Below are 26,950 nucleotides of genomic sequence, written 5' to 3'. Positions count from 1 at the left end.
CAATAGAGGTAGGCCTCTAGCTAAAGAGAAAGAAATTGGCCAGGTCCACTGGTACACTGTGGTTGCTTTGCACCATCCAGTGATGTAATACAGCCATAAACCTAGTTTATTTGGTCGGTCACTGCTTTGGGTCAGTGGAATGGTACAGAACATTTAGAACATGCTGGTGAATCTGGTCCTATATTTTTAAGAAGCATATATAAAGAACACCAGTAATAAAAATCTTATTTATGTGGTGGATAAAATTGTTTCATATGCTGTGATAGCTTTTAAAATAAAATAAAGGTGACATTTATCTTTTTTTCTTTGCTTTTGACCATTGAACCGTGAACCTACTTTCATTTGCATCACAAGCTTTGAACATCCAGGATGATGTATGTTAATTGGGTTTCGGTTCTTTTGACCCCAGCTCTGCCCTTAGGGAAAGCAAACATTTGTTCTCAATTTTCCTGGGGTTAACAAACTGGCCTTTGTAACAAACTGGCCAAGCTATGGCTCATTATATGAGCTGATAAGTTTGGTATGCAACACTGTGTTGAAATCTTTCAAATTTCAAAAGGTTTAGCTATATAGTAACATGAGTAATGTGACAGATGCTAGTTTTGCCATAGACGTATTGTAATACTTACTGCAGTAGCAGTGGGCCAGATCCTTTGCTGGTGTAAATTGGAATAGCGCTATTAACTTTAATGAAGCTACACTGATTTACACCAGCTGAGAATGTGGCCCAAAGAATGGCTTTATACATACATGCGGGTATGTGAGGGAAGGCTTGAAGCTGTTCAGGTGAGCCCCTTTGCTAGGGTGTTTGTTTTGAACAGGACAAGGCAGCAGACCAGTTTAGTCATGTCATATTTTAGCGAGAGATTAAATGAATTCCATCAGCGTTGCAATCAGTGCAGGTGCCTCCAGACTTTCATCCTTTGGCATGGATTTCAGATCGCAGATGTGCAGTCAAGTTTGTTGCTTTCTGGAAGGAGAAGACAAGCTAAGAAGAATGCTTTCATTCTATTTTTAACTCTCCTCAAGGTGACGAAAGTTGCCTAGATTTTAGTCTCAATCAGTCTTCCTAATGTACCAGACTCAGTTCCCCTCTTCCCCTCACAGTAATCCATTGCTTCTCATGTCTGTTTAAATATTGGCGTGTGCCACCACAGAATACGATGGTAATAGTATGTAATTTTCAAGTATTAAGAGCTTAATTCTGCAAAGTGTTGAGCACCTTCTGCAAAGTCCTGTATACGCTCAGCCCAGTAGAAGTTTAAGTACTTTGCTAGACTGGGGCCTAAGTTTCTTATTTGTAACTAGACTGACCTCTCTTTGTGTGGGAAAGGGGAGAAGAGAAGGAGGAAAGTGAAGTCATATAATGTACCATTCATAGATTCTAAAACTATAAGTATGGTAATCAACAAAAAAGCTTACATGTTAATTAGCACAAAGAGAAATATACCATTTGCTACATCTTTGGTTTTATGGCTCTGGCTGTGAGAGGCGCAGTTTGTAGCAAGCATAGTTCTAATCCCAGAGTAAACAGGGTCTTCTGTTGATTCAAATGTCACTCTTAGGTACTTTTTTCTTTACCTGTTAATGGTTAATACACTCATGAAAGTCTTGGAATGTGTCTGAGAGTCCCAAGCCAATATAGCCTGTGCCCCTGCAGTGTTGCTGAAAGTCTTCATAGCAGAAACTGTACTCAATTGTGATTTCAGCTTGCGCCATTGAATTGCATACTGCTCGGGTTGCCTGAACAATGTGGTGCTATTGCAGACTTCACTTTCACAAGTGGTGCTCAACCCAGTGTTGTCAATTTCTCATTTTCATGAGCAATAAATTGATGGTTTACATAGTTCTAATGCTAATGTTAAACTAATGCTTCAATCTCTCACCTTCAAGAGCACAAGATCACTCTCTGTTAAAACTTAAAAACCAAAATAGACTTAGAAAGTGTTTTATGCTTAATTTTTGTTTGACAGATAGAAACTTATGTTTATTATAGATAATTTGATTGTATATATGAGTTAATTATTTAATTGCTAAACATATTGTGTGTTTTTTTTTCTGCCAACAGTTAACAGTGGAAGATGTAAGTACAAGTATTAGCGAGCAGTGTGTGTATGTGTATATTGTTGCCAAATTTTATGAATATTTAACTAATACCTGTAAGGACTATAGTATAAGGATAAATAATGTATAGAATGTTTGTTATAGAATGACAATAATTTTTATTTATCATGCTTTTATTAGAAGTTTAATGCACATGCTGGTTGGGATTTTCAAAGGGGCTTAAGGGAGTTAGGAACCCTACTCCATTGAAATTAATGGGATTTAGGTGCTTCCTCACATAGAAATCCCAGCCTTAGTACCCTAGGTTTTGCTATGAGCTTCAGTCATGCTGCAAAAAGTGAGGATGAAAGTTTGGCTTAAATATACACACTTTAGAGGCCTCAGAATCATTGTTCTGTGAATGCTTCAATTTCAGAAGCCATGACCACCTGGGGCTGTGATCTCATCAGATTTCAGAAGCTAAGCTGAGTTGGGTTTAGTTAGTAGTTGTATGGGAGACCTCCAAGAAAATCTCAGTGTGCTATAGAAAGTCATTCTGCTGATTTAGTAGTAGTACTCTTCTGACTGAGTCAGTAATGAACAAATATGGCATTAGAGGGAACAGAACAGCAGTGTTGGAGATGCCATCTTTTTAGATGAAATAACATAGACATCCATGATGGTTGTAAGCGTTAGAGATACCATGCTGTATTTCACAAGACTACTGGGGTCGGTTCCTATAGACTGACAAATTCTAATTTAAGTAATAACATAAAATTGCCCCTGAAGTTTAAGTTGGATAGAGTGCTCTTCGCTTTCTTTCTTAAAATTGTACAGTCCTGCTGCGTGCTATCATGTAACACGATAAACTGGGACCTCACACAAATAAGAACATATTACCTAGTCAGTTTTCACCAGGTGGTAGGTGGAAACTGCCTTGAAATGGCCCATTTGAAAGAAATTGAAGGAGCTTGGATATGAAAGCATAAGAGGGCCAGATTCTCATGGAAGTCAATAATACTGTGCTGATTAAAGTGAAATTAAACTACCGTACATTAGAGGATTTAGGTTCTAGTGTTGCTGGCTTCTTAACATAAGTGCAAATATTTACCCAAGGCTTCACTTGGGTTAATATGTAACTTGGTAGCCCCAGAGGGGTCAGACTATTCCAGACACCATGCCATTGTGGTCTCTCCTACAAAGGAAATACGAGCACATCAATGTATGCTTTAAACAAACACTGAGCCAGATATTCAGCTGGTGTAAATTGGCATAGCTCCATTGACTTCAATGGAATTGCATTGTTTTAAACCAGCTGAGCACCCAGCCTCTTATTTAGGGCGACCAGACAGCAAGTGTGAAAAATCAGGACGGGGTGGTGGTGGGGGGAATAGGAGCTATATAAGAAAAAGACCCAAAAATCGGGACTGTCCCTATAAAATCGGGACATCTGGTCACCCTACTCTTATTTAGGTGTTTTGTGTATTTAAAATATATTGCTCTCTTAGAAAATACAGCTCTTTTCATACCTAGAGATGGCTTAGCAATAGCTAGGCCGAAGTCGGTCTAATGTGTGAACTGATAGCTGTTAGGGAAATGTGAAACAGAAAACCACATTTCTCTCATTTACACATTGCTTATGAGGCTTTATATGTCTGTAATGCTATAAACACTGTGCTTTGTTTAAAATGGTAGCACTGTAGTGAGCATGCTTATGTGACTACATATTTACTGACTTGAAAACTTCTGGTGTGCAAAACTCAGGTGCAGAACTCCACAGTGTTTCAACTAGTGTTTCTTTTTGCGGTTTATTCTTTTCTCCTATCTTTCTCCTGTACCTATTCCACATATCCAGAGAAAGATTGTGCTTGGTCTTTGGGCATGTGCACAGTGTGGAGATGGGTGCAAAGAGTGTTTCTTGCCTTTTGCCACCTGAACCAGGGTCAGGCATAATTGTAGTGGTGACCTTGAAGGGGTAGCCACCCCAAAGAGGGTAGGGGAAGACCTGCCCCTGCCAGACCTGCCAATGCAGCATAACTGTCTACATAAGGGTGAGAGAGAATCCTAGGAGCAATGCAGCCGGTCTGTTCCCATTGTACAGTGGGGAATGCCAAAGGGACGTCCTATAGAGCAGTGCAGTTCTGTTGTGCCCCCAAAAAGGTCCAGTGCTTGTTAGACACAATCTGGGACATCGTGTTCAGTATTGTCAATTACTAAAGCTTCTACTACGGCAAATATTTATGTGCCATTAGAGTGAGTTAATGTTGCTCTGGAAACCTTAACATTTTCCACTTTCTGATTTTTGTGTGTGGACTTAAACTGGCAACCTTTAATGTTGTGCTAATGTAGCTTTTTTGCCTTTAATATAAGGCACGTTTGGTTTTAACAAACGTGCAGAACCGTGTAGGGTTTTATTTTGTTCTTACTTGTGCCACTTTTGGAGTAAAAAGGAAAAATATAATGGCTTTACCCAAACTGTTCCCATCTTGCATTCCCTAATGATTTGCTCATTTAAAAATGGGGCGATCTTGTTTTCTAGATAGACGAGGGAAGGCTGCTGGGAATAAAATGACTTTGTTTAGAGGGTAACCCAAAAGACAGACTTGCAGGCTGAAGCCAGAGTGTCTATTATTGGCAGAAATACAAACCTTTCAATAATAAATGAGCCGTTAGCAGCTGTAATACTGTATCTGTCCTCAGGGGCCAAGTGCAACAACATAGTGGCCTACTGAGGAACTTGGCTAGAAATTTATGGTTTCATCAGCTTGCAGAAACAACTACAGTAATTAATTGGACACACCAGGGAATAACCTAAATGGCTTTTCTTTGTGATTAGAGAGCACTTCTTTAACTAGCTCTCCCATGAAGTGTGGGTCACTGAAGTCTGGGTGGAACAAAGTATATTGAAGAATGTAGTTTTGGTAGGTTATTTAATGTTTGCAGTATATATATGATGTTAATGGGCCCAATCATATAGTTCTTGCCTGCAGAAACTTTCATTAAGGTAGACGGGAGGCTGTGAGTGCATGTCAGATGCAGGAGTCAGCCCTGAAAATGTTGAACAGCCATTAGAAAAGGTGTGTAGGTGTTACATGATGGGAAGGGTTTGGTGTGATGAGGGAAAACAAGCTGATGGAAGTGGATACACCCAGTTTTTTGTTTCTTAAAATCTAAATAATAAATATATGTTCTTAAATAGTTTCCGCTTTTTTAGCAAGTGAATAGGCTACACCTGTGCTTAGCTTGCGTCTCATCATAAGTAGTAGTAACTGTTCAAAGCATTCACTAATAAGTTTTTGAAGCTTTTAAAGTTAAATCTTTAAACTTGACACATGAAATGTTAGCCACTCAGCTCTCATTAATGGTCAAGGAATTGTGCTGCTAGAGCCTTGAAAGTCCAGTTGGGATTGTAACCTTGGGGAAATGTTTTTGAAGTTGGTTACAAATTTGCACCTGCAAAATGGGTGTGCACGCACACAGTTCTCATTTATGTTCAGAAATAGGGTAAATGTATAATTACCCCACTGTTAGAAAGTCAAAAGGCTCATAGGTGCAATGCCTAGGGCCTTTGAAAAAATGACCTCTAAAGTCCATTGAAAGGAAGCAGTCTATAAAGATTTTTTTTTAAATATACTCTCTTCAGAAAGCTTAATTACTTTCTGTGCTGTTTTTTGTACCTTTGTAGTTTTGAACGTCTAGCTGAAGGTCAAATGGGATCACTGGGTTAATTTAATTAAAAAGAAAGAAGAAACTTTCATATGCATCCATGTTTTGGGATGTAGAGGCAGTGGACAGCCAATACCAAAAGTGAATGATTTCATAATATAAGGCCAGAGAACTACACATCGGAAAGTCTGTTCATGCTGATGTGCCTGGGGGAGGTAGCCTCTTCTGGGAAGTAGTATGGATTAGTGGATAGAGCACTGGACTGGCACTCAGGAGACTTGGATTCTGTTCCTGGCTCTGTCAGAGGTTACTGGATGGTGTTGGGCAAATCACTTCACCTATCTGTGCCTCAGTTTGTAAAATGGGGATAATGACACAGCCCTCCTTTATAAAGCGCTTTGAGGAATATTGATGAGAAGTTCTATATAAAAGTATTATTATTATTTTATTATGTTTGAAAAGTGGTTGCGTCTGCATCTGCTTCTTCTGGTGCTTTTGAAGATTCTTGAAATGCATTTCTTGCTGGCCTTGTGTTCAATGCGGGAAATCTGTTCCAGAATCTAAAAGGAAATATAACGAGTAGGGTGTTGAAGGGCCACATTACTGGGGAAGAAGGAGGGAAATCCTACAAAAAAGCCCCTTCGTGTGGAACATCTTTCTCTATTCCCCAGCACCCAGGGATGTTGCTGGTTAGGATAGTTAGTAGTGACCTAAGGATCAGGTTTGGAGAATCTGGAACCAAAGGATCAAATCAGTCTTTAGGTAGACAAGTACTGTTAAGTACTGAAGCCAGTCTGTAATATGCTGTAGATTGGACTGACAGCCCCAGCATTGGTTGGGAGTGGAATATGCTCTGCATCAGTTGTTCTTTGAACACAGCCCAAGATCTGGGTCTAAATATTCAGACTAGTGAATATTAAAGTATGATTATTGTCAGCCTAGCCCTCAGCAGCATGCTTTTCAAAATGTTTCCTTGCTTCTTGGCTTTGAAGCTCTTTGCTACACTGGTTACATTGGTAAATGATCCTTTGACACTGACAGCAGCTACAGGAACATCTTCAAAATATTCCCAATTTGGCTCCCTTTTGCAATCTGGAGACATGGCAAATTTCCCTCCTCCGCCAAAAGCCTAGTATGGTAAAAGACTGATATAGTAACACTGTAAAAATGAACCTTAAAATGTTTTTCTTTAAAACTGACACCAAAAATTACCAAGATCCTTCATAATTTGGCAGCCTCTACAAAATCTCTGTGCTCCAACTATGCCAATTACAAACAATGTCACAACAATCGTTGTCTCTCCCTGCCCAGGCTAGTAATGTAGAATCTTCTGAGTGCCAGGATTTCCCAAAGTCCCAGGGTCTAATTTAAAGCCCATTGAAGTTCATGGGAAGGTTTCTATTAGGGTTTCTACCTCTAAGGTACAAAAAACCATGACATCTGGGAGCATCCTGAGCCCATAAAACTGGACAGCTAGCAGTGTACCCTGAACACCGTTACAGATTTCCCAGGACAGCTATCTCAAAAAAGGGACAACCCTGGGAAAACTGGGACATGTGGCAACCCTTGTTCTCACTGACTTCAGTGGGATTTAGAGCAGACATTAAGGCACACACTGGTTTACAGACAGATAGTACAGACGAACAAAACAGACTTCAAAGAGATATCCTCGACCACCTCAGTAAATGGCTTTAGTGAAGAGGAGATCCACAGGAGTTCCAGGAATCCAACTCCCAGCCCGCTCCAGGCACTTCTGGAGTCTAGGGCTGCACTAACCTCCTCAGCCATTCCATCTGTTCCCCTGCTGAGAGTATAGCCAAAAGCTTCCTGCACACTGGGGCTCAGCTAGTTCCCACAGATTGCAGCTACCCTGTGCCAAAGGAATGCCGGCCCATCTCGTGGAATCCCAAAATCCTGCCAGACCTGAGCAGAGGGCCTGCTTTGCTTGAGTGGACAGGGAGTATGTTTGATCCTGAAAATGCACAGTTAGTAGTGAGTTTAGTACTCACTACTGTGAACTACTTCAGTGGGCCTGCTCACGGTAGTAAGCGCTAATCTCAGTAGTGTTGGCAGGATCTGCCCCTTGACCAATAGTCATCTGACAGTCCCAGGCTACAACATCTCTTTAATTCGGTTCCATTAATAGTATTAAATAAAGTAGATTGTAGGCTGAACGGGACCTGTCATGAATCTACTGTGCTTAATATTTGCATGGCTATTTAATGTATAGCATTTTAGTATAGTCTATTATATGGTATTAAACTTTTTTTTGCCATGTAAGTGACTACAATAGGGGGCTGTAGAGTCTAATTTGTTTTTAAGTCTCATCTCTGTTTTTAATCGATTTTAATTTTTAAAATTGCTTTCATTTTTTAAACCTATTTTTATACCCCCTGCTTTTGGTGCTTAGTTACTACAATGCCAGCTCTAAGTCCATTTTTACCATACATATTTGCCTTTTATATTATAGCTCACTTGAAATGTTACCAATGGTAAATGTTGCCACTCTTCTTTGATGGTAGTTACTGTGTAAACCAGGGGAGTTTCTTTAGGGGGTTGCCACACGCCCCCACCAACTGAATTCTTTGACATGCATCACTGCCAAAGGGGGGAAAAATCATCATGTTGGAAAAAAAGATAGAAGATTGGAATCCAGAAAGACGTCATAAATAGGTTTTATGCAAAAATATATTCAGTGACTGTAAATAAATTTGGAACTTTAGGCACAACAACAGAATAATACTGTTTAAGAACACCACAGTGAAAAGGAAAAACTAAAACGTTCAACCCTGACTTATGCTCTGTTAAGGGCAGGCATTCCTGCCCACATTCCATTCTTCTGTTGTGTACAGATAAGTCATTTCATGCACATATGAAGTGGGGGGAACGCTATTCTAACTGGGCAGCATTTTGCAGTCTGTTAAATTCTACCTCAGCCTCTCCCATTCTCCCACGCCAAAGTAGCATCAATTACTGCAGACAGTTTGAGGTCATTTACACTGCTTACTCCTCCAAGGCGTGGACATGCCCCTCTAGGGTAGTGGTTCTGAAACTTTTTTGATTGGGCTCCCCTTCTTCGTGTCTGTAGTCATTTACACATCCGTCCCTGGCCCAGTACACATACACCACCCACCATTTGTCACAGCAGCCTGAGCGCCCCATTGAACCCTTATTTCTGGTGAAGGATTGGGGTGGGGGAGCAAGGGAGCCCACATGGCAGAGCTCTGGCTGTCCCCTTTATCCCTGCCTCTCAGGTGTGCATAGCCCTTCTGCATGAGCCCCAGCAACCGGGGGCTGACAACCAGAGCTCATATCAACAACAATAAATAAAGCACACAGCTTGCGCCTCCCTTGGGAGGCCTGCTGCCCCATAGTTTGAAAACCACTGCTTTAGGAAATTTCTGGGGCAGTCGTGGTTGTGATGAGCAGTTAGTGTCAAATGGGCTGAAGGGGGCAGGAAGTTTTTGAAGGAGAGTGGTCTTTGCACAGATTTCCCCATCTGAGGTGCATCCCAAGAGTTCTGCAGGTTTGGGAAATGGAATCTTTGAGCCCTCAGACCCCTGCTATGGAGAGGCAAATCCTGCCTCCCTTTCCCCACCCCCAGTGCAAAAAATCAAAGGATTACACATGCTTAGAATCTCTCAAGAAATGACCCTTGGTAACTAGCATCCCAAGTCTCGTTCCTTTCACAGCAAAACATGCAATTCTAAGCAATGGGCTACCTGAAAATTTGCAGAGATTGAGTGACAGTACTGAACTGGTAGATTAAACATAGAGTCAATAATTTCTGAGTTCTAATTGTAGCTCTACTATTGACTAATTTGGCTGACAAAGGTACCTGTATACATAGAACATACAAATATACAATGTCAATGAAGCACACATTATATGGATTAAAAACTGGCTAACTGATAGATCTCAAAAAGTGATTGTAAATGGGGAATCATCATCCATAGGGGGTGCTTCTGGTGAGGTTCCTTCCTCAAGGGTCTGTACGTGGCCTCATGCTATTTAAAATCTTTATCAATAACCTGGAGGAAAATATAAAATCATAGCTGGTAAAGTTTGCAGATGACACAGTAATTGGTGCAGTGGTAATGGTATGGCCAAGTCAGTTCTACAGAATTATCTGTGTTGCTTGGTAAAGTGGGCTTACTTGAACAATTTGTGTTTTAGTACAGCCAAATGCAAGGTCATACATCTGGGAACAAAGGGTGTAGGTCACATATATAGGATAATGGGACTGTATTTTGGAAAGTAGTGACTGTGAAAGCAATTTGCGGATCAGAATCAGTAATTATCTGCCATAAGCTCTGTTGTGATAATTGGGCCTACACATTTATCTTAATCATGAGAGCAACTGTAAAAGCTGTGAGATAGTTTATAAAGTGCCACAATAACCTACAACAACAAATGTTGATGTGGAAAAGGTGCAAAAGCGAGGCAGACTGAATTAGCCTAAACCAAAAGGCCACTGTTATAACTAAAGGACTGTGTTAAGATTATGCCTGGAAAAGAAGAAAAGTGGAACCAGAAATCAATCAACCAAAATTGGTGTGTCAAAAATTAGGTCTAATTGGTGGACAAAATAATGAGGGGATGGGACTTTCCACCCATCACTCCCTTTTGGGATCCTTAAAAAGAGACTTTGGGGGGAAATATGGATGGATGGGTGGAGGTGAAGCAGAGGGCCTACCGTGACACTGGGTGACTGAGAGGGAAGAGGAGGAGAAGAGTGAATTTTACCATCATGACTGCCACTCCCACTTTCTCCTGGGACCATGTACTTCTTCGTCCTAATCCTGAGAGATGTTCTGACCAGAGTAGGCCAGAGAGAGGTACCAGATGACATTGCCACCTCCACCAGCTCCGACTAAATCCCGAACACAACCTGGGATATGAGATTTTTGTCACCTCCCTGCTCCCCCATCCCACGTATTCTTTTTCTTCCCTGCCTTATTTCTTCTCTTTTACTATCTCTCTCCTTTTGCCTTCTGTCTAATAAGTCTGGCTTAGCCAGCCAAGACTGCATATTTCACAACTTGCTTTAAGTCTGTGAATAGACAGATTTCAGAGTGGTAGCCATGTTAGTTTGTATCAGCAAAAAGAACAAGGAGTACTTGTGGCACTTCATCGGATGCATGCAGTGGAAAATACAGTAGGAAGATATATATTTACAGAGAACATGAAAAAATGGGTGTTGCCATACCAACTCTGAGTTCTCCTGCTGATAATAGCCCACCTTAATTGATTAGTCTCATGCATGCATCTGATGAAGTGGGTTTTAGCCCACGAAAACTTATGCCCAAATAAATTTGTTAGTCTCTAAGGTGCCACAAGTACTCTTCGTTCTTTTTTGCAAATAGAAAGAGGCAGCTAAAAGCAATGCTGTAAATGACTTGATGCTGGTACAATTTGCCAGGTCTGAGAAGTGGCTGATAAGACCGTGTGCCATGCCCGGGTTTCTCCAGCAGTGAGATTGCAAGTGAGAGTCAACATCAGAGACAGATGCTGGATTTTTTATCTTTACTCTTCTTTTCTTTACCGTCTTGTAGGTGTCTTGTTTTGCCTTTTAGGAAATGGGATCGGACTTGAAATGGGCTGGAGCTGTTGTTAAACTAACTGCTTTTCTTCTCCCCAAAAGGACAGTTATTACCATCTTTAATATTATCTAATAGACTGTCAAACAAGGTTCCCCCCTCCCTCCCCCAAAGGCTCTCTACAGTTAAAGTGATAGGGAATGAGGGATGCTTAAATGAAAACCTTACTTAACATTTCAAACGCTATAACTGTTCTTCCTTCTTTTTTGTATTTTTAATAAAGGTTTTATAAAATATAATAAACAAGATTTTTAACGGTATGTTTGCCATAGTACGAAAGCAGACTGAAGTCTCTGTATACCAAACCCAGAACCTTGTTTAAAACTGCTTCGTGTTGGACAGTTACAGCATCATGATAAAACCTTTGACTTGGGCCCATTTATTCACCCTGAATACATTCATCAGTGTGATGTGGTGATTGAGAGCAAATATGATCTTTGGATGTCTAAGGGGAATATCAAGTAGAAGCAGGGAGATGTATAATATATACTGCCTTAATGAGACCATTTCTGGAATACTGTCTCCAATATTCCACTTTGGAAAACCTGCCTTACTGGGAGAGACAAAATAGCTTATTCTAGTTTATCCAAGAGAAGGTTAAGAGGTGACTTGATCACATTTTTTTAAATACTTGTGCGGGAAGAACATTTCTGATAGAGAAGGATCTTTAATTTGGCAGACAAATACATAACAAGAGCCAATGACTGGAAGGTGAAGCTAGAGAAACTCAGAGTAAAAACAAGATGCACATTTTAAAGTCAGGGTAACTAGCAATTGGAACAATTTACCTAGCTGTGTGGTGGATTCTCCATCTCTGGAAGTCTTTAAATCAATACTGGATGTCTTTCTAAAAGATATGTGGTAGATAAACCAGAAAATTAGGGGGGAGGCAGTTCTAGATTTGATTTTGAGAAATAGGAAGGAACTGGTTGAGAATTTGAAAGTGGAAGGCAACTTGGGTAAAAGTGATTATGAATGGTAGAGTTCATGATTCTAAGGAATGGTAGGAGGGAGAACAGCATAATAAATACAATGGATTTCAAGAAGTCAGACTTTAGCAATCTCAGGGAGTTGGTAGGTAAAATCCCATGGAAGCAAGTCTAAGGGGAAAAACAATTGAAGACAGTTGGCAGTTTTTCAAAGAGACATTATTAAGGGCACAAGAGCAAACTATTCCACTGTGTAGGAAAGATAGGCAGTATGGAAAGAGACCACCGTGGCTTAACAAGGAGATTTTCAATGATCTAAAACCCAAAAAAGAGTCCTACAAAAAGTGGAAACTCGGTCAAATGACAAAGGATGAATATAAACAAATAACACAAGTACGTAGGGATAAAATTAGAAAGGCCAAGGCACAAAACGAGATCAAACTAGCTAGAGACATAAAGGATAACAAGAAAACAGTCTATAAATACATTAGAAGCAAGAGGAAGACCAAGGACAGACTAGGCCCGGTACTCAATGTGGGGGGAAAGACAATAACAGAAAATGTGGAAATGGCAGAGGTGCTTAATGACGTCTTTGTTTTGGTTTTCACCAAGAAGGTTGGTGGCGATTGGACGTCTAACATACTGAATGCCAGTGAAAATGAGGTAGGATCAGAGTCTAAAATAGGGAAAGAATAAGTAAAAAATTACTTAAACAAGTTAGATGTCTTCAAGTCACCAGGGCCTGATGAAATGCATGCTAGAATAGTCAAGGAGCTGACTGAGGAGATATCTGAGCCATTAGCAATTATCTTTGAAAAGTCATGGAAGACATGGACGATGGGAGACATTCCAGAAGACTGGAAGATGGCAAATATAATGCCCATATATAAAAAGGGAAATAAGGACAACCTGGGGAATTACAGACCAGTCAGCTTAACTTCTGTACCCAGAAAGATAATGGAGCAAATAATTAAGAAATCAGTTTGCAAACACCTAGAAAATAATGAGGTGATAAGTAACAGTCAGCATGGATTTGTCAAGAATAAATCATGTCAAACCAACCTGATAGCTTTCTTTGATAGGGTAACAAGCCTTGTGGATAGGGGAGAAGCAGTAGATGTGGTATATCTTGATTTTAGTAAGGCTTTTGATACTGTCTCACATGACCTTCTCATAAACAAACTAGGGAAATGCAACCTAGATGGAGCTACAATAAGGTGGGTGCATAACTGGTTGGGAAATCATTCCCAGAGAGTAGTTATCAGTGGTTCACAGTCATGGTGGAAGGGCGTAACAAGTGGGGTCCCACAGGGATCGGTTCTGGGTCCGGTTCTGTTCAATATCGTCATCAATGATTTAGATAATGGCATAGAGAGTACACTTATAAAGGTTGCGGACGACAGCATGCTGGGAGGGGTTGCAAGTGCTTTGGACAATAGGATTAAAATTCAAAATGACCTGGACAAACTGGAGAAATAGTCTGAAGTAAATAAGATGAAATTCAATAAGGACAAATGCAAAGTACTCCTCTTAGGAAGGAACAATCAGTTGCACACCTACAAAACGGGAAATGTGCCTAGGAAAGAGTACTGTGGAAAGGGATCTGGGGGTCATAGTGGATCACAAGCTAAATATGATGTGTAACACTGTTGCAAAAAAAGGAAACATCATTCTGGGATGTAAGCAAGACACGAGAAGTAATTCTTCTGCTCTACTCCATGCTGATTAGGCCTCACCTGGAGTATTGTGTCCAGTTCTGGGTGCCACATTTCAGGAAAGATGTGGACAAATTGGAGAAAGTGCAGAGAAGAGCAACAAAAATGATTAAAGGTCTAGAAAACATGACCTATGAGGGAAGATTGAAAAAAAATTGGTTTGTTTAGTCTGGAGAAGAGAAGACTGAGAGGGGACATGATAACAGTTTTCAAGTACATAAAAGGCTGTTACAAGGAGGACAGAGGAAAAATTGTTCTTAACCTCGGAGGATAGGACAAGAAGCAATGGGCTTAAATTGCAGCAAGGGTAGTTTAGGTTGGACATTAGGAAAAACTTCCTGTCAGAGTGGTTAAGCACTGGGATAAATTGCCTAGGGAGGTTGTGGAATCTCCATCATTGGGGATTTTTAAGAGCAGGTTGGACAAACACCTGTCAGGGATGATCTAGATAATACTTAGTCCTGCCTTGAGTGCAGGGGACTGGACTATTTGACCTCTTGAGGTCCCTTCCTGTTCTATGATTCTAAATATTGTCTTGATGCAGGGATAACTGGATGAGGTTATCTGGCCTATGTTATGCAGGACATCAGACTAGATGGTCATAATAATCTCTCCTGACCCTAAAATTTGTGACTATCTGGCAGGTCCCTTAACCTCTTTGTCAGTTTTCCAAACTACAAGACAGATGATAATACTTACAGGGTGTTTTCAGGTTGAATAAATTTGTTTGTTTGTAAAGCCATTTGAAGATATAAATGTTGAAATGAGGCTTATTAATTAAGTTGATGCAACTTTTTATGTGGACGGGGACTGATAAAGCTTATAAGGGACTAAAGCATGGGCTATTTTTCATCCTACGATTGGGCATGTAACTTGCGCTAACTATATAAGTGTTGCAAAGCATGTTTCTATTTGTGAGTATGGTGTGTTGAATCCTTCAAACCTGTGACCCTTTCTTGGGGTATTGTGAGATTGTAAATACATTTTCCTTTATTTTTGGATGTTTGTTTGGGATTTTGTCAGCCCACCTGGCTCAATGATTTGTGAATTATAGTAGATTAAATGTCTTCCCTTTAGTTGGTTTTTTTGGGGGGTGGGGGAAGAAGATGTGTTTACCTTTTATGTGTTTATTTTTTTACTTGAAAATTTGAAAGAATGTGATGAATGCCATCTGGAAGCCTAGCTTGATAGAATTGGATAACTTTCTATTAAATATTAATGTCATGACTACTGAGCACTCTGAACACTGTGTTTATTAAAAAGAGAGGCAGTATGGTCTAGTAATTAATGCCAGTGTCCGGGGATCAGTTAGCCTGTGTTCTATTCTGAATGCCACAAACTTCTACCTGAGTAAGTCATTTAACCTTCGTGTGCCTTTTCCCATCTGTAAAATGAGGCTCGTACTTACCCTCTTTTGTAAAGTGCTTTGATAATAAAAGAGCTGGATGAAAAGGGCTGTATAAGAACAAAATATTTATTAAACTCTAAGGCCTAGAGGCACTTAGCTATTGTACTGAATTGAAGCTGCAGGTTTGACTTTCCGAACCAGTAGGCATGAACTATGAGAACTAAGACAGAAACACTGTCAGAAGTCAGGGGTGAAGTTTGGGAGGTTGACCCTTGTGTGACTCAACAGCGCTTACTGGCAAGTCAGTAATGGCATCTGCCGAGCTCTGAATGTCAGTGCAGGTTTTGTGGCGACATAACTCCTGCATATTGGGAGGGATAGAGGAAAGCTTTATAAGGGGGCGGGAAGGAAGGTCTTCATGAAGGCAAAAGGTTAAGGTCCAAATTTTATAACCTAATATAATTCCCCCAAGAAGGGCCCCAGCCATTATAGTATGCTGTTGTACCCCAGAGAGTACTTAGTGCCAGATGGCAGTAGTGTGAAGTTAAACTTACTGCTGGAAAAAGAGGAGTGAGGTAAAAATAAAATGAAATACATTTTTTAAAAAGTCCTGTCCTAAGATAAAGACAGAATAAATGACTTTATACTTTTGTCCTTCCAGGTGAAACCAGTTACCCACAGTAGAATCAATGTGTCAGCACGGTTTCGAAAACCACTTCAAGAGCCATGCACTATTTTGTAAGTAGGATTTTCAGTTAAGGGAGGTAATCCACCATCCTCTTTTTCTTGTTTATATTGAGTTTTATTTAAACACAACTACACATTATTTAACTTTCCTTTATTCTTTCAGTCTGATTGCTAATGGAGACCTTATAAATCCAGCAGTGCGCCTCTTCATCCCTAGAAAAACACTAAATCAATGGGATCATGTTCTTGAAATGGTAACAGAAAAAGTAACCCTCCGAAGTGGAGCTGTGCACAGGTATGGGGAAGTTGTATATTTATAACATATACTTTACATATTAACATATCTTTAAATCTCTATAAATAGAGCTGGTTGGGGACTGAATTTCTGTTCCATAGGAAATTCTGACATCTTGAAAAAAATTGTTCCTAATCAGAATGAAAATCTGAAATTTTGCATTTCCACTTAAATGAAAGTTCCAAAAAAGTGAGTCAGTACAGTTGAAATGTTTTGTTTTGGCTTTATAGTTTTGACAAATATAATTTTAAATATAATATATAAGGACAATACAACGTTAACATTAATATTTAATGTAACTATAAAAACAAAACAAAAACAATAAAGTCAAAATATAATGTTTTAACATTATTGAAATGAAATGTTTTGACTTCTGTCATGAAGCATTTTATCAAAATTTACATGTTCCCACAAAATATTTCAATTATAAAAACCCTACATTTTTCAATGGGAAACTGGCCCATCTAATTTCTTTCAACCAGCTCTATCCACAGCCCACCATTTTCTGATGACTTGGGCCCAGCAGTATGCTCAGAAAGTCAACCAGCTCAATTTCTGTCCGACCAAGGTGGGAAGTTGGTTCCAAAGTTATACAAGCATCTCAGCTCATCTCGGTTGACACAGTATTGATTAGAGGAGAGATGATCTCTCAGGTAGGTAGGTCCCAAATCATTTAGGGCTTTAAAATCAGCCCCTTTAATTGTACTTGGAAATTATTTGGGAGCCAGTTCAAGTCCTTGAGCACAGATTAAATGTGCTCTCTTTGGGAAACACTGAAGTAAGCGGGCTGCCAAATCCTGCACTAACAAAATTTGTGGCCTTCCAGTACATCCCCATGTAGGGCATGTTACAGTAATCCACTTTGCAGATGGGAAAGGCATGGTTAACTTAGGTAAGGTCTGCATCCGAGAGAAAAGATCACAGCCCTGTACCAGTGAAGCACTCTTTGCAACTGATGCTTACTAAGCTATTCTGGAGCAGGTGGGAGTCAGTAAGACCCTCGGGTTGTAAAACTGTGGGTACGTCTACACTACGGGATTATTCCGATTTTACATAAACCGGTTTAGTAAAACAGATTGTATAAAATCGAGTGCACGCGGCCACACTAAGCACATTAATTCAGTGGTGTGCGTCCACGGTCCGAGGCTAGCATCGATTTCTGGAGCGTTGCACTGTGGGTAGCTATTCCGTAGCTATCCCATAGTTCCCGCAGTCTCCCCCGCCCCTTGGAATTCTGGGTTGAGATCCCAGTGCCTGATGGGGCAAAAATCATTGTCGCGGGTGGTTCTGGGTAAATGTCGTCAGTCACTCCTTCCTCTGGGAAAGCAACGACAGACAATCATTTCGCGCCCTTTTTCCCTGGATTGCCCTGGCAGACGCCATTAGCATGGCAACCACGGAGCCTGTTTTGCCTTTTGTCACTGTCACCGTATGGGTACTAGATGCCGCTGACAGAGGCGATTCAGCAGTGCTATGCAGCAGCATTCATTTGCTTTTGCATTATAGCAGAGATGGTTATCAGCCGTTCTGTACCATCTACCATGCCATTGTAAATTGGCAATGAGATGACGGTTACCAGTCCTTCTGTGCTGTACCATCTGCTGCTGTCATAGGTGCCCCTGGCTGAGATCGGCCGGGGGCGCAAAAGACAAAAATGGGAATGACTCCCCGAGGCAATCCCTCCTTTATGGTACCTAAAAATAGAATCAGTCCTGCCTAGAATATGGGGCAAGTGTACTAGAGAACCAGTGTATCAGAGAACCAGAGAGCACAGCTGCTCCATGTCAGATCCCGCAGAAATGATGAGCTGCATGCCATTCACAGGGGGTGCCCCTGCAACAACCCCACCTGTTGATTCCCTCCTCCCCTAGCCTTCCTGGGCTACCGTTGCAGTGTCCCCCCATTTGTGTGATGAAGTAATAAAGAATGCAGGAATAAGAAACAGTGACTTGTTACTGAGATAAAATGAGGGGAAGGCAGCCTCCAGCTGCTATGATAGTCCAGACAGGACATTAAGCAGTGTGGGGGAGAGGAGCCCAGCATCCCGCTGCTATGATAGTCCAGGCAGTACAGAATCTTTTCTTTACACATGAAGGGCAGGGGCTGATGGAGCTCAGCCCCCTGTTGCTATGATGAAGATGGTTACCAGCCGTTCTGTACCATCTACTGGGAATGATCAGGAGTTTTTTACCCAGGCGCCCCCAGCCGACCTCACCGGAGGCCAGCCAGGAGCACTCACGGGCTGATGAGGACGGATACCAGTCCTATTGTACTGCACCATCTGCCACAAGCTGATGATGACGATGGATATCAGCCATATTGTACCATCAGCCACCAAGGGGGGGGGGGCGAGGATGCTGCCGTTGCCTGCCCATACAGCGATCACATCCGTATGGTCCATGCTGGAGCTCTTTTTGGATTTTGATTTCGGACTGCATCGCCACCCGTGCTGATCGGAGCTCCACGCTGGGCAAACAGGAAATGATATTCAAAAGTTCGCGGGGCTTTTCCTGTCTACCTGGCCACTGCATCCGAGTTCAGATTGCTGTCCAGAGCGGTCAGTGGTGCACTGTGGGATACTGCCTGGAGGCCAATACCGTCGATTTGCGGCCACACTAACCCTAATCCAATATGGTAATACCGATATTAGCGCTACTCCTCTCGTTAGGGAGGAAACCGGTTTAAAGAGCCCTTTATATCGATATAAAGGGCCTCTTAGTGTGGACGGGTGTGGTGTTAAATCGGTTTAACGCTCCTAAAACCGGTTTAAACGCATAGTGTAGACCAGGCCTGTATAACCCTCCCTCTTCCCACCCCCGCTCCACTCCTGCCCCACCTCTTCCCGCCCAGTTCCACTCCCTCCCTTGAGCATGCTGTGTCCTCACTCCTCTCCCCTCCTCCCCAAATCCTCCTGCACGCTGCGAAACAGTTGATCACGGCGGGTGGGAGGCATGGGGAGGGAGGGGGAGGCGCTGATCTGTAGGGCCCATCGGTGGGCAGGAGGTGCTGGGGGTGGGGTGGGGGAGAGCTGATGGGGGGGCTGCCGGTGGCTGCTCAGCATCCACGGAGTTGGTGTCTATGCATGGCATTTGAACCATTCAGTGTTTTCCTTTTCTGGTTTCCTATTAACTTAGTTTTCATATTCTGTTCCTTAAAATGCTAGGAATACATATTAAATAAGTTAGTAAAGTGATCATTGTTCCTTAATAAGTTACAAATTAATTGCTGTGGTTTATAGTCACTATGTTGTCATCCTGTGAGACCACTGATGCCAGAAAGATATAACTTCTTATTAAACAAGAAAAAACAGAATTACAAGAATGACACTACATGTGTGGTGTTTGTTTTTCTTTTCCGCATCATTAACAACATAGCTGCCAAGTTTTGTGGTTTCATGCATGACATTTATCAAGTCACTGATTCTCCTGCCAAGCTCCCCAAGAGTGGGGGCAGGCGCAGGAAGGATGGGGAATTACAAACAAATACATGTAGAGCAGTAGAAGGAGGGGAGTCTATGAGCGAGGTAGATGGGAGCCTATCGGCAGTACCTTGAATCAGGTATTGCCAGGTCCCTGATGTAAACGACTTCGTGCCTCCTAATGCTGGGGGGAGGAGCCCAATCTAAGGGGGAGGACACAGGACTTCCCCATGTGTCGCCCTTGCCCAGCAGCCCCTCCTGCCCTGAGCCCAACCTGGGGCCACCACGCTCTCCCCAACCCACCAGAGTTACCTGCACGAGGGGAGACGACTGTGTCCCTCTCCTGCTGCGCCTGCCCCTTGGCACATTCTGCCTGTTAGGGTGACCAGATATCCTGAATTTATAGGGACAGTCCCGATTTTTGGGTCTTTGTCCTATATAGGCTCCTATTATCCCCCCCCAATCCTGATTTTTCACATTTGCTGTCTGGTCAGCCTAGCCCCTGTCCCCAGCAGCCGGGCCTGGGCAGGGGGTGCGGCCCACTGCCGCTGTCTCCCCAGCCGGGCTCTTGCAGGCTGCCACCGTGCTGTGCAGACCAGTGACCTGGAGTGGGGTGTGTGGGAAGTGGCTGTGGGCCTGCCTTGTCTGCTCCCCACCTGGGCCCGGCTGCCAGGGACAGGGGCCGAGTGTGCTGGGGGACAGGTGCAGTGGGAAAAGGACACAGCCCCTCTCTCTCCATCCAGCAGGCCAAGCAAAAATCTGGGAGGGGGCCACTTGACCCCCCAAGTCGCCCCATACATCGCCTATGCCTGAGGGGTATGTGGTACCTATGGGAGGTACAGGGTGCCTGGAGGTGATGGGCAAGGTGTGGCATCGGGGGTGTATGCCAGGACGGGTGAGTTGGTTGGGGGAGTTGGTGATGATGTGGGGTGTGTCTAGGCAAGGTGAGAGAAGAGGGAGGTGGTAATTGGGAGCCTGAAGCAGCTTGATGGGTGGGCAAGGTTGTGGAAGGCAAGGAGCCTAGGCACCAGCCTTTCACATTGTGTCCCTGCCATCACCTCTGCTCCTGGCTCCCCATTTCTGGCTCAGATGCAGGAAGGGTAGCAGAGAGCGAGGCTCCTTGCAGAGTAGCCACCACAGCATCCCCCAGAAGGAATCACTGCAGGGGATCTCTGATGCCTAACAGGGATAACATGAGAAACCAGCTTTGTGCAGGTATGACTGGGTGGATGGGGAAAAAGCTGTAGGCATGAATGTCACACAACATATGTGATACTTGGCAGGTCTGTAATAATTTTTTTTAATGAAGTTCCATTGTTAAAGCAGCAAAGAGTCCTGTGGCACCTTATAGACTAACAGACGTATTGGAGCATGAGCTTTTGTGGGTGAATACCCACTTCGTCGGATGCATGTGGGTATTCACCTAAGAAAGCTCAAGCTCCAATACGTCTGTTAGTCTATAAGGTGCCACAGGACTCTTTGCTGCTTTTACAGATCCAGACTAACACGGCTACCCCTCTGATACTTCCTTTGTTAAATGCATTGTTATTGTTTTCACTTTAAACAGCTGATTATGTTTAATTCAATTATTAGGCTTTATTATTATTAGTGAGAAACTTAGCTAGAGGCTGCCAGATATTTGTTATTAAGGTTTTCAGGTGGTTCATTAGGCTGACAACATTGAAAAAGAACAACAAAAATGGCATTTAAAGCAGAAAAGTATACATTAGACAAAGTTAAAGATCTATTTAATACACCCATATCCACACCCATTGACATTTAGATGGCAGAATTCTATTTCCTAAGCTACATTAATTTTCCTGTTTTCCAGGGTTCTCCAAACAATGTGTGGTCTAACAAACACAATGAGGTGAATTCAGAAATGAGTTTCCTTATTGATTTTAGGTTTCCTTGTCTTTGTGGGCTTGTTTGCTCATTAATGTTGTTTCATCATTACTGGTTGCTTTTATGTGGCAATGAAGCATAAGTGTTTTTTTCAAGTGCTGCCATTACCTTGAAATGTTTGTATTTAAAAATAACCACTAAGTATACTTCGTAGTAGTGGAAGTGCATTTGGGATGACGTACTAGATATGCAAGAAAACAGCAAAGTTTAAAAGCTGAGATTGATGTTAATATAAAATAAGAACAAAAACGTTGCCTCTGTTAGTATACAATTTATAGCACCTAGAAAACTGAGGAACTTCCACATCTGGGGGATTAATGATGCATTATGGGTTACAAAAATATGTCAGAGTGTTTTTGCAAATTGTGCTTTTTTAATTTTATTTCATGCAAGATTAAACCAAGTGTATGTCTGGCCTCAAAGGGCAATGGATTCATCTGCCTAATACTGACATCAGAAGTTAGTGTAAAAAGTAGCTTTTTCTCTTTTATAAAATACAGAATTTTCTGACTTAGATCAGCTCTGTCATCTTGCACATATCTGTATATATCAGTTGGGAAAAAAGCTTGTTGAGGTGGACTTGTTGAAAAATTAATATTTGTGTCTGTGTAGTGTGCATCCATTTGCTGTACGTGCACTTTGTGGATAACATGCACACACCCTCTAGAAGGCTTCTTAAATAAAGATGTTTGAATGTTAAAGTTAATTATGTAAACATTCTCCTGTTGTTGAATTGTGGAACATGCTGCACAGGGTAGAACCTGTTTAGTATAGAGGGATTCCCTCCACCCCCTTGTGATCTTTCTTGTATAAAATCAGAGATTTGGAAATGAGGTGATTCTGACAGAAGAGAAATAGAAATCCCCAAGCAACAAGTTTCTTCCTTCACCCTCAGTAAATGCATGTGTACACACAATAGTCTGTTACTCCATATACCGAGATTATTATGGTAAAGATCCCTCTGGTACAACACAGACATTAGCTCTTGGTATTTGAATTGTTTTATACATACTGTTCCTTGCTATAATGTAGCGGTTCTAAAACTTTAGCAACCCAAGGACCCCCACTTTGATTTAAAAATTTTTGGGGACCCACCCAAGGCCCCCCGTGCAGCCCTTGCCCTGCCCCCTTCTCCGAGGCCATGCCCCTTCCCTGCCCCTTCTCTGAGGCCCCGGCCCCACTCACTCTATCCCCCCCTCCCTCTGTCACGCGCTCTCCCCCACCTTCACTCACTTTCACCAAGCTAGTGTAGGGGGTTGGGGTGCAGGCTGTGGACCCTGGGAGGGACTCTGGGACTTCAGGCGGCTCCAGAAAGTGACTGACACATCTCTCTGGCAGCAGTTCCTAGGCGTGGGGCTCGGGGTTTCCATGCACTGCCCATGTCCGCAGGCACCGCCCCCACAGCTCCCATTGGCCGCAGTTCCCAGCCAATGAGAGCTGCGGAGTCGGCGCCTGGGTACTGGGCAGTGCAGGGCAGGAAGGAAGCCTGCCTTAGCCCTGCTGTGCCTCCAGACTTTAGCATTCAGGAGGCACTGGGAGAGAGGGGGAGGAGTTGATCAATGGGGCCTGCAGAGCCCCAGGGCATGCTTGGGGACCTCGAAGTGTCCCCAGTTTGAGAAATGCTATTATAATGTAATAGTTACCTATTAATATATTAACAATACCCCCACAACAAAAAAAGCCCAATCCAGCATAGATACCCTGTGTGAATAAAAGTACTATGCATAATTATGTTCACACTTGAAATGAATAGAAGATGGATTCTGAATCTTGGGGTGATGACCTACTTGCCTTTTCCATATAGCTGGATGGGAAGTGAATCTTGATATGGAAAAGAGGGTCCTGGAATGAAAAAGGTTGAGAGCCAGTGGAACAGATCACATGTAGCTCTAGAGAATAAAGTTTCTGTGAGTACAAAAATCCAGTAGTTCTTATACTTATTCCAGTTACTGGATAGAGGGTCTCTATCTGTCTCCCAATAATTCTCGTTTCATTAGCTGACACAGTTCACCCATGACAATGAGAGATCAATCCCAAATTAGATTTCTCTGCTCACCTGCTTGGATCCCAAGTACCATGCGGCTTGATCCAAGTTGTGATGTGGATGGTTAGTTTGATATTTCTTTCCTTGTATTTGATTCTTTGGGGGTATAGTGGTATTTGTATGACAACTGTTATAGCTCTGCTTTTGAAGTCCAGTAAATTAAGGGTGAAAAGAATCAGTCATGATTTTTAAGTGGATAGGTTACACTAGCTTTTCAATTCACTTAGGAAATCTAATTGAAACTGCAATTAATGTTTTGCCAGGCTTTATACTTTAGATGGAAAACTTGTTCAGAGTGGGTCAGATCTGGAGAATGGGCAGTTCTATGTTGCAGTGGGCAGAGACAAGTTTAAGAAGTTGCCTTATGGTGATCTACTGTTTAGCAAATCTACAATAAGAAGACCTCAGGGGTAAGCTCTCTTTATACACGTGTGTGTGTGTGTGTGTGTGTGTGTGTGTGTGTGTGTGTGTGTGTGTGTGTGTGTGTGTGTGTGTGTGTGTGTGTGTGTGTGTATTTTCATACTACTAGTGTCCTTGTGTGTTAATCATTGTGTTTACAAACCAAACACAAAATCATTATTTGAGACACACAAAATGTAACACAGAAGCAGACCTGTATTTATATTTTTGAAAAACCTGTGTTCATGCCCATAAGAAAGAAAAGGGGACAAAGAATATTACTAGAGAGAGGAAGGAAACTGAGAGGAAGGGAGGATGTGTTTCTCTCATAAAAGTACCATTAAAGTGAGAGATTATGTTCCACAACATGAACACCGTGAGAGAGATTCTCTGGCTCAGCCCTCCCCATCCAGATTTTTCCTCTACTGCTGTTTATCCACATAGCTCTATGGTCTTCAATGGAACTATGCTGATTTATAGTGGCTGAGGCCCACTATATTTTGTATGGTGTGTGGAGCTGCATTCTTTCAAAAGGTGCTGTAAGCCAGTTCTATGACCAGGTGTGGAGCGTGACCTTCCTTAAAGGTATTCTTCCCCCACCCCCCCCCACACACACTGTTTCCCAGTTACACACTCTTCCAGCCCTTCCCCTGACTACCTGTGCAAGGAGAAAAGGGAGCTGAGCTGGAGTTAACCATTTGTTCACCAGGGACCAGACAATGCCCCTGTCACATGAGTATTCTTTTAGGGACTAATCCTATGAACACTGTGGGGCTTGGTGCAAAACTACCATTAGTAGTCCCATGGAGTAGTCCCATAGTAATAAGCACTACACTGGTAATGTTCGCAAGATTGAGCTCATAATGGGTATCTGATGGATCACTGTAATTTAAAAATTGGACCAATCTTTTAAATTCTTTAGAAAAATTTGGGCCCAATTCTCTCACTTTCTCTGGTGTAGATCAGGAATAATTCCACTGATGTGCCAGTGAGAAACTGATGTGAGATAAAAATTTCTCTCCTATTTTGCAAATTAACTCCAGTGCAATACATACTGACTTTTGTGAACTGTATACAGAGCGAATTAGTAACACAAAGTAGTCTGGGAAAAACATTTTTGAGGCACGAATGGAAAGGTAGTGCAAAGCATAGCCTAAGGTTATGTCTATGCTACGAGCTAGGAGTGTGATTTCCCCTGTTTGTGTACATATACTTGCGCTAGTTCTCATCGAGCTAGCGTGAGTATAAATAGCAGCGTAGTTGTGGTAGCATGGGTAGTGGTAGTGGAGGCACTGCTGAGCTGTGCCAAGTACATACCCACTAAGAAGAGCTAGCAGAAATATGTGTACACGAGCAAGGGAATAGCATCCCTAGCTCATTGTGCAGATAGAATTGCACCCCTAGCTCACTGTGTAGATATAGCCTAAGGGATATTGAGGTAGATCCTCAGCTGGTATAAATCGGCATTGCTCCACTGAAGTCAGTGGAGATACTTTGAATTATAGGCGCTGGGGGGATCTTGCACAGATTAACAGAATACCTCCTCACATTTTTCAGCATATAAAATATACCAGTGATTCTCAACCTTTCAAGACTACTGTACCCCTTTCAGGAGTCTGATTTGTCTTGTGTACCCCCAAGTTTCACCTCACTTAAAAACTACTTGCTTACAAAATCAGACATAAAAATACAAAAGTGTCACAGTACACTATTACTGAAAAATTGCTCACTTTCTCATTTTACTGTATAATTATAAAATAAATCAATTGGAATATTAATATTGTACTTATATTTCCGTGTATAGTAAATAGAGCAGTATAAACAAGCCATTGTCTGTATGAAATTTTAGTCTGTACTGACTTTGCTAGTGCTTTTTATGTAGCCCGTTGTAAAACTAGGCAAATATCTAGATAAGTTGATGTACTCCCTAGAAGATCTCTGCATACCCCCAGGACAGCTCGTACCCCTGGTTGAGAACCACTGAAGTATACATTATGGGAATTACAATACATTTATTTGCATAAGATAAGGATTAGGCATTTAAATGCAACCTGGCAAATAGGAATTTGACATCAGTATCAGTGGGATTTCTTAGTAAAATAGTAGATTGGATAAAATAATTAACTACATTGCCATAGTTAGGAAAACAAACCATTGTTTATTATAATAAAGGCACATATAGCATTTACATTATAGACCATGTTCAGACTCCTAAGGTATTATTTGTTTCTGCAGTTCCAAAGCCTCTTCACTGCCTCCTGTTGTGGGATCCCGAAAATCTAAAGGGAGTGTAAGTAGCAAATGTAACAATAAAAGATTTTTGCTGCTAACTCTGCTTAATTCCAACAGATGGGAAGTCACTGTCCTTTGGGTTTCAATTAAATGTGTGATAATAAAACCCAGAGCCACCTGGAGGTATGTTTATCACTGCTTGAAGAATATGGAACTATTCACGTGTCAATTAGACAAAAGAAATATCAGAAAATATTGTTGCTGTAATGGTCTCTTTATTTTATACAACATCTCTGAAACACAGCCAAAGACCAACTGTTGCTTTGAGATATTTCTCATAATTCTGGAACTTTAGGGTACAGATGTGGGGACCTGCATGGACACTTCTAAGCTTAATTACTAGCTTAGATCTGGTAACACTGCCACCATCCAGAAATTTCAGTGTCTGGATCACTTTCTGTCCCCTCAAAACCTTCCCCTCCCTGGGCAGCCTTGAGAGGCTTTTTCTCCAAGTTCCTGGTGAACACAGATCCAACCCCTTGGATCTTAACACAAGGAGAATTTAACCATCCCCCCTCGCTTCCCCCACCAATTCCTGGTGAGTCCAGATCCAATCCTCTTGGATCTTAACACAAGGAAAAAATCAATCAGGTACTTAAAAAGAAAGCT

The 26,950-nt window shown here is 42.0% G+C and overlaps 1 protein-coding gene across 14 annotated transcripts in view; it reads left to right on the top strand.

Moving 5' to 3' along the window:
- Positions 1-26,950, top strand: part of DCDC2 (doublecortin domain containing 2) — a 123,389-nt gene that overhangs the window by 34,417 nt on the left and 62,022 nt on the right. For 11 of the 14 annotated variants that reach the window (XR_005593895.1, XR_005593897.1, XR_005593896.1 and 8 more), the window contains exons 4-8: positions 2,069-2,083; positions 15,963-16,039; positions 16,152-16,283; positions 23,914-24,060; positions 26,285-26,339. Coding sequence is in view for 11 of the 14 variants with exons in the window: in XM_039523816.1 (XP_039379750.1) it covers positions 2,069-2,083; positions 15,963-16,039; positions 16,152-16,283; positions 23,914-24,060; positions 26,285-26,339 (426 nt within the window). In the remaining 3 variants the exon portion in view is untranslated. The remainder of the gene's footprint in view (positions 1-2,068; positions 2,084-15,962; positions 16,040-16,151; positions 16,284-23,913; positions 24,061-26,284; positions 26,340-26,950) is intronic. The other 3 variants (XM_039523814.1, XM_039523818.1, XM_039523819.1) reach the window with 1 other exon arrangement.

Source organism: Mauremys reevesii, linkage group 2, assembly GCF_016161935.1.
Source record: "Mauremys reevesii isolate NIE-2019 linkage group 2, ASM1616193v1, whole genome shotgun sequence".
NCBI classification, from domain to species: domain Eukaryota; kingdom Metazoa; phylum Chordata; order Testudines; family Geoemydidae; genus Mauremys; species Mauremys reevesii.
Note: the sequence above shows the minus strand (reverse complement) of the source record. Positions and strands in the feature narration are given on the sequence as shown.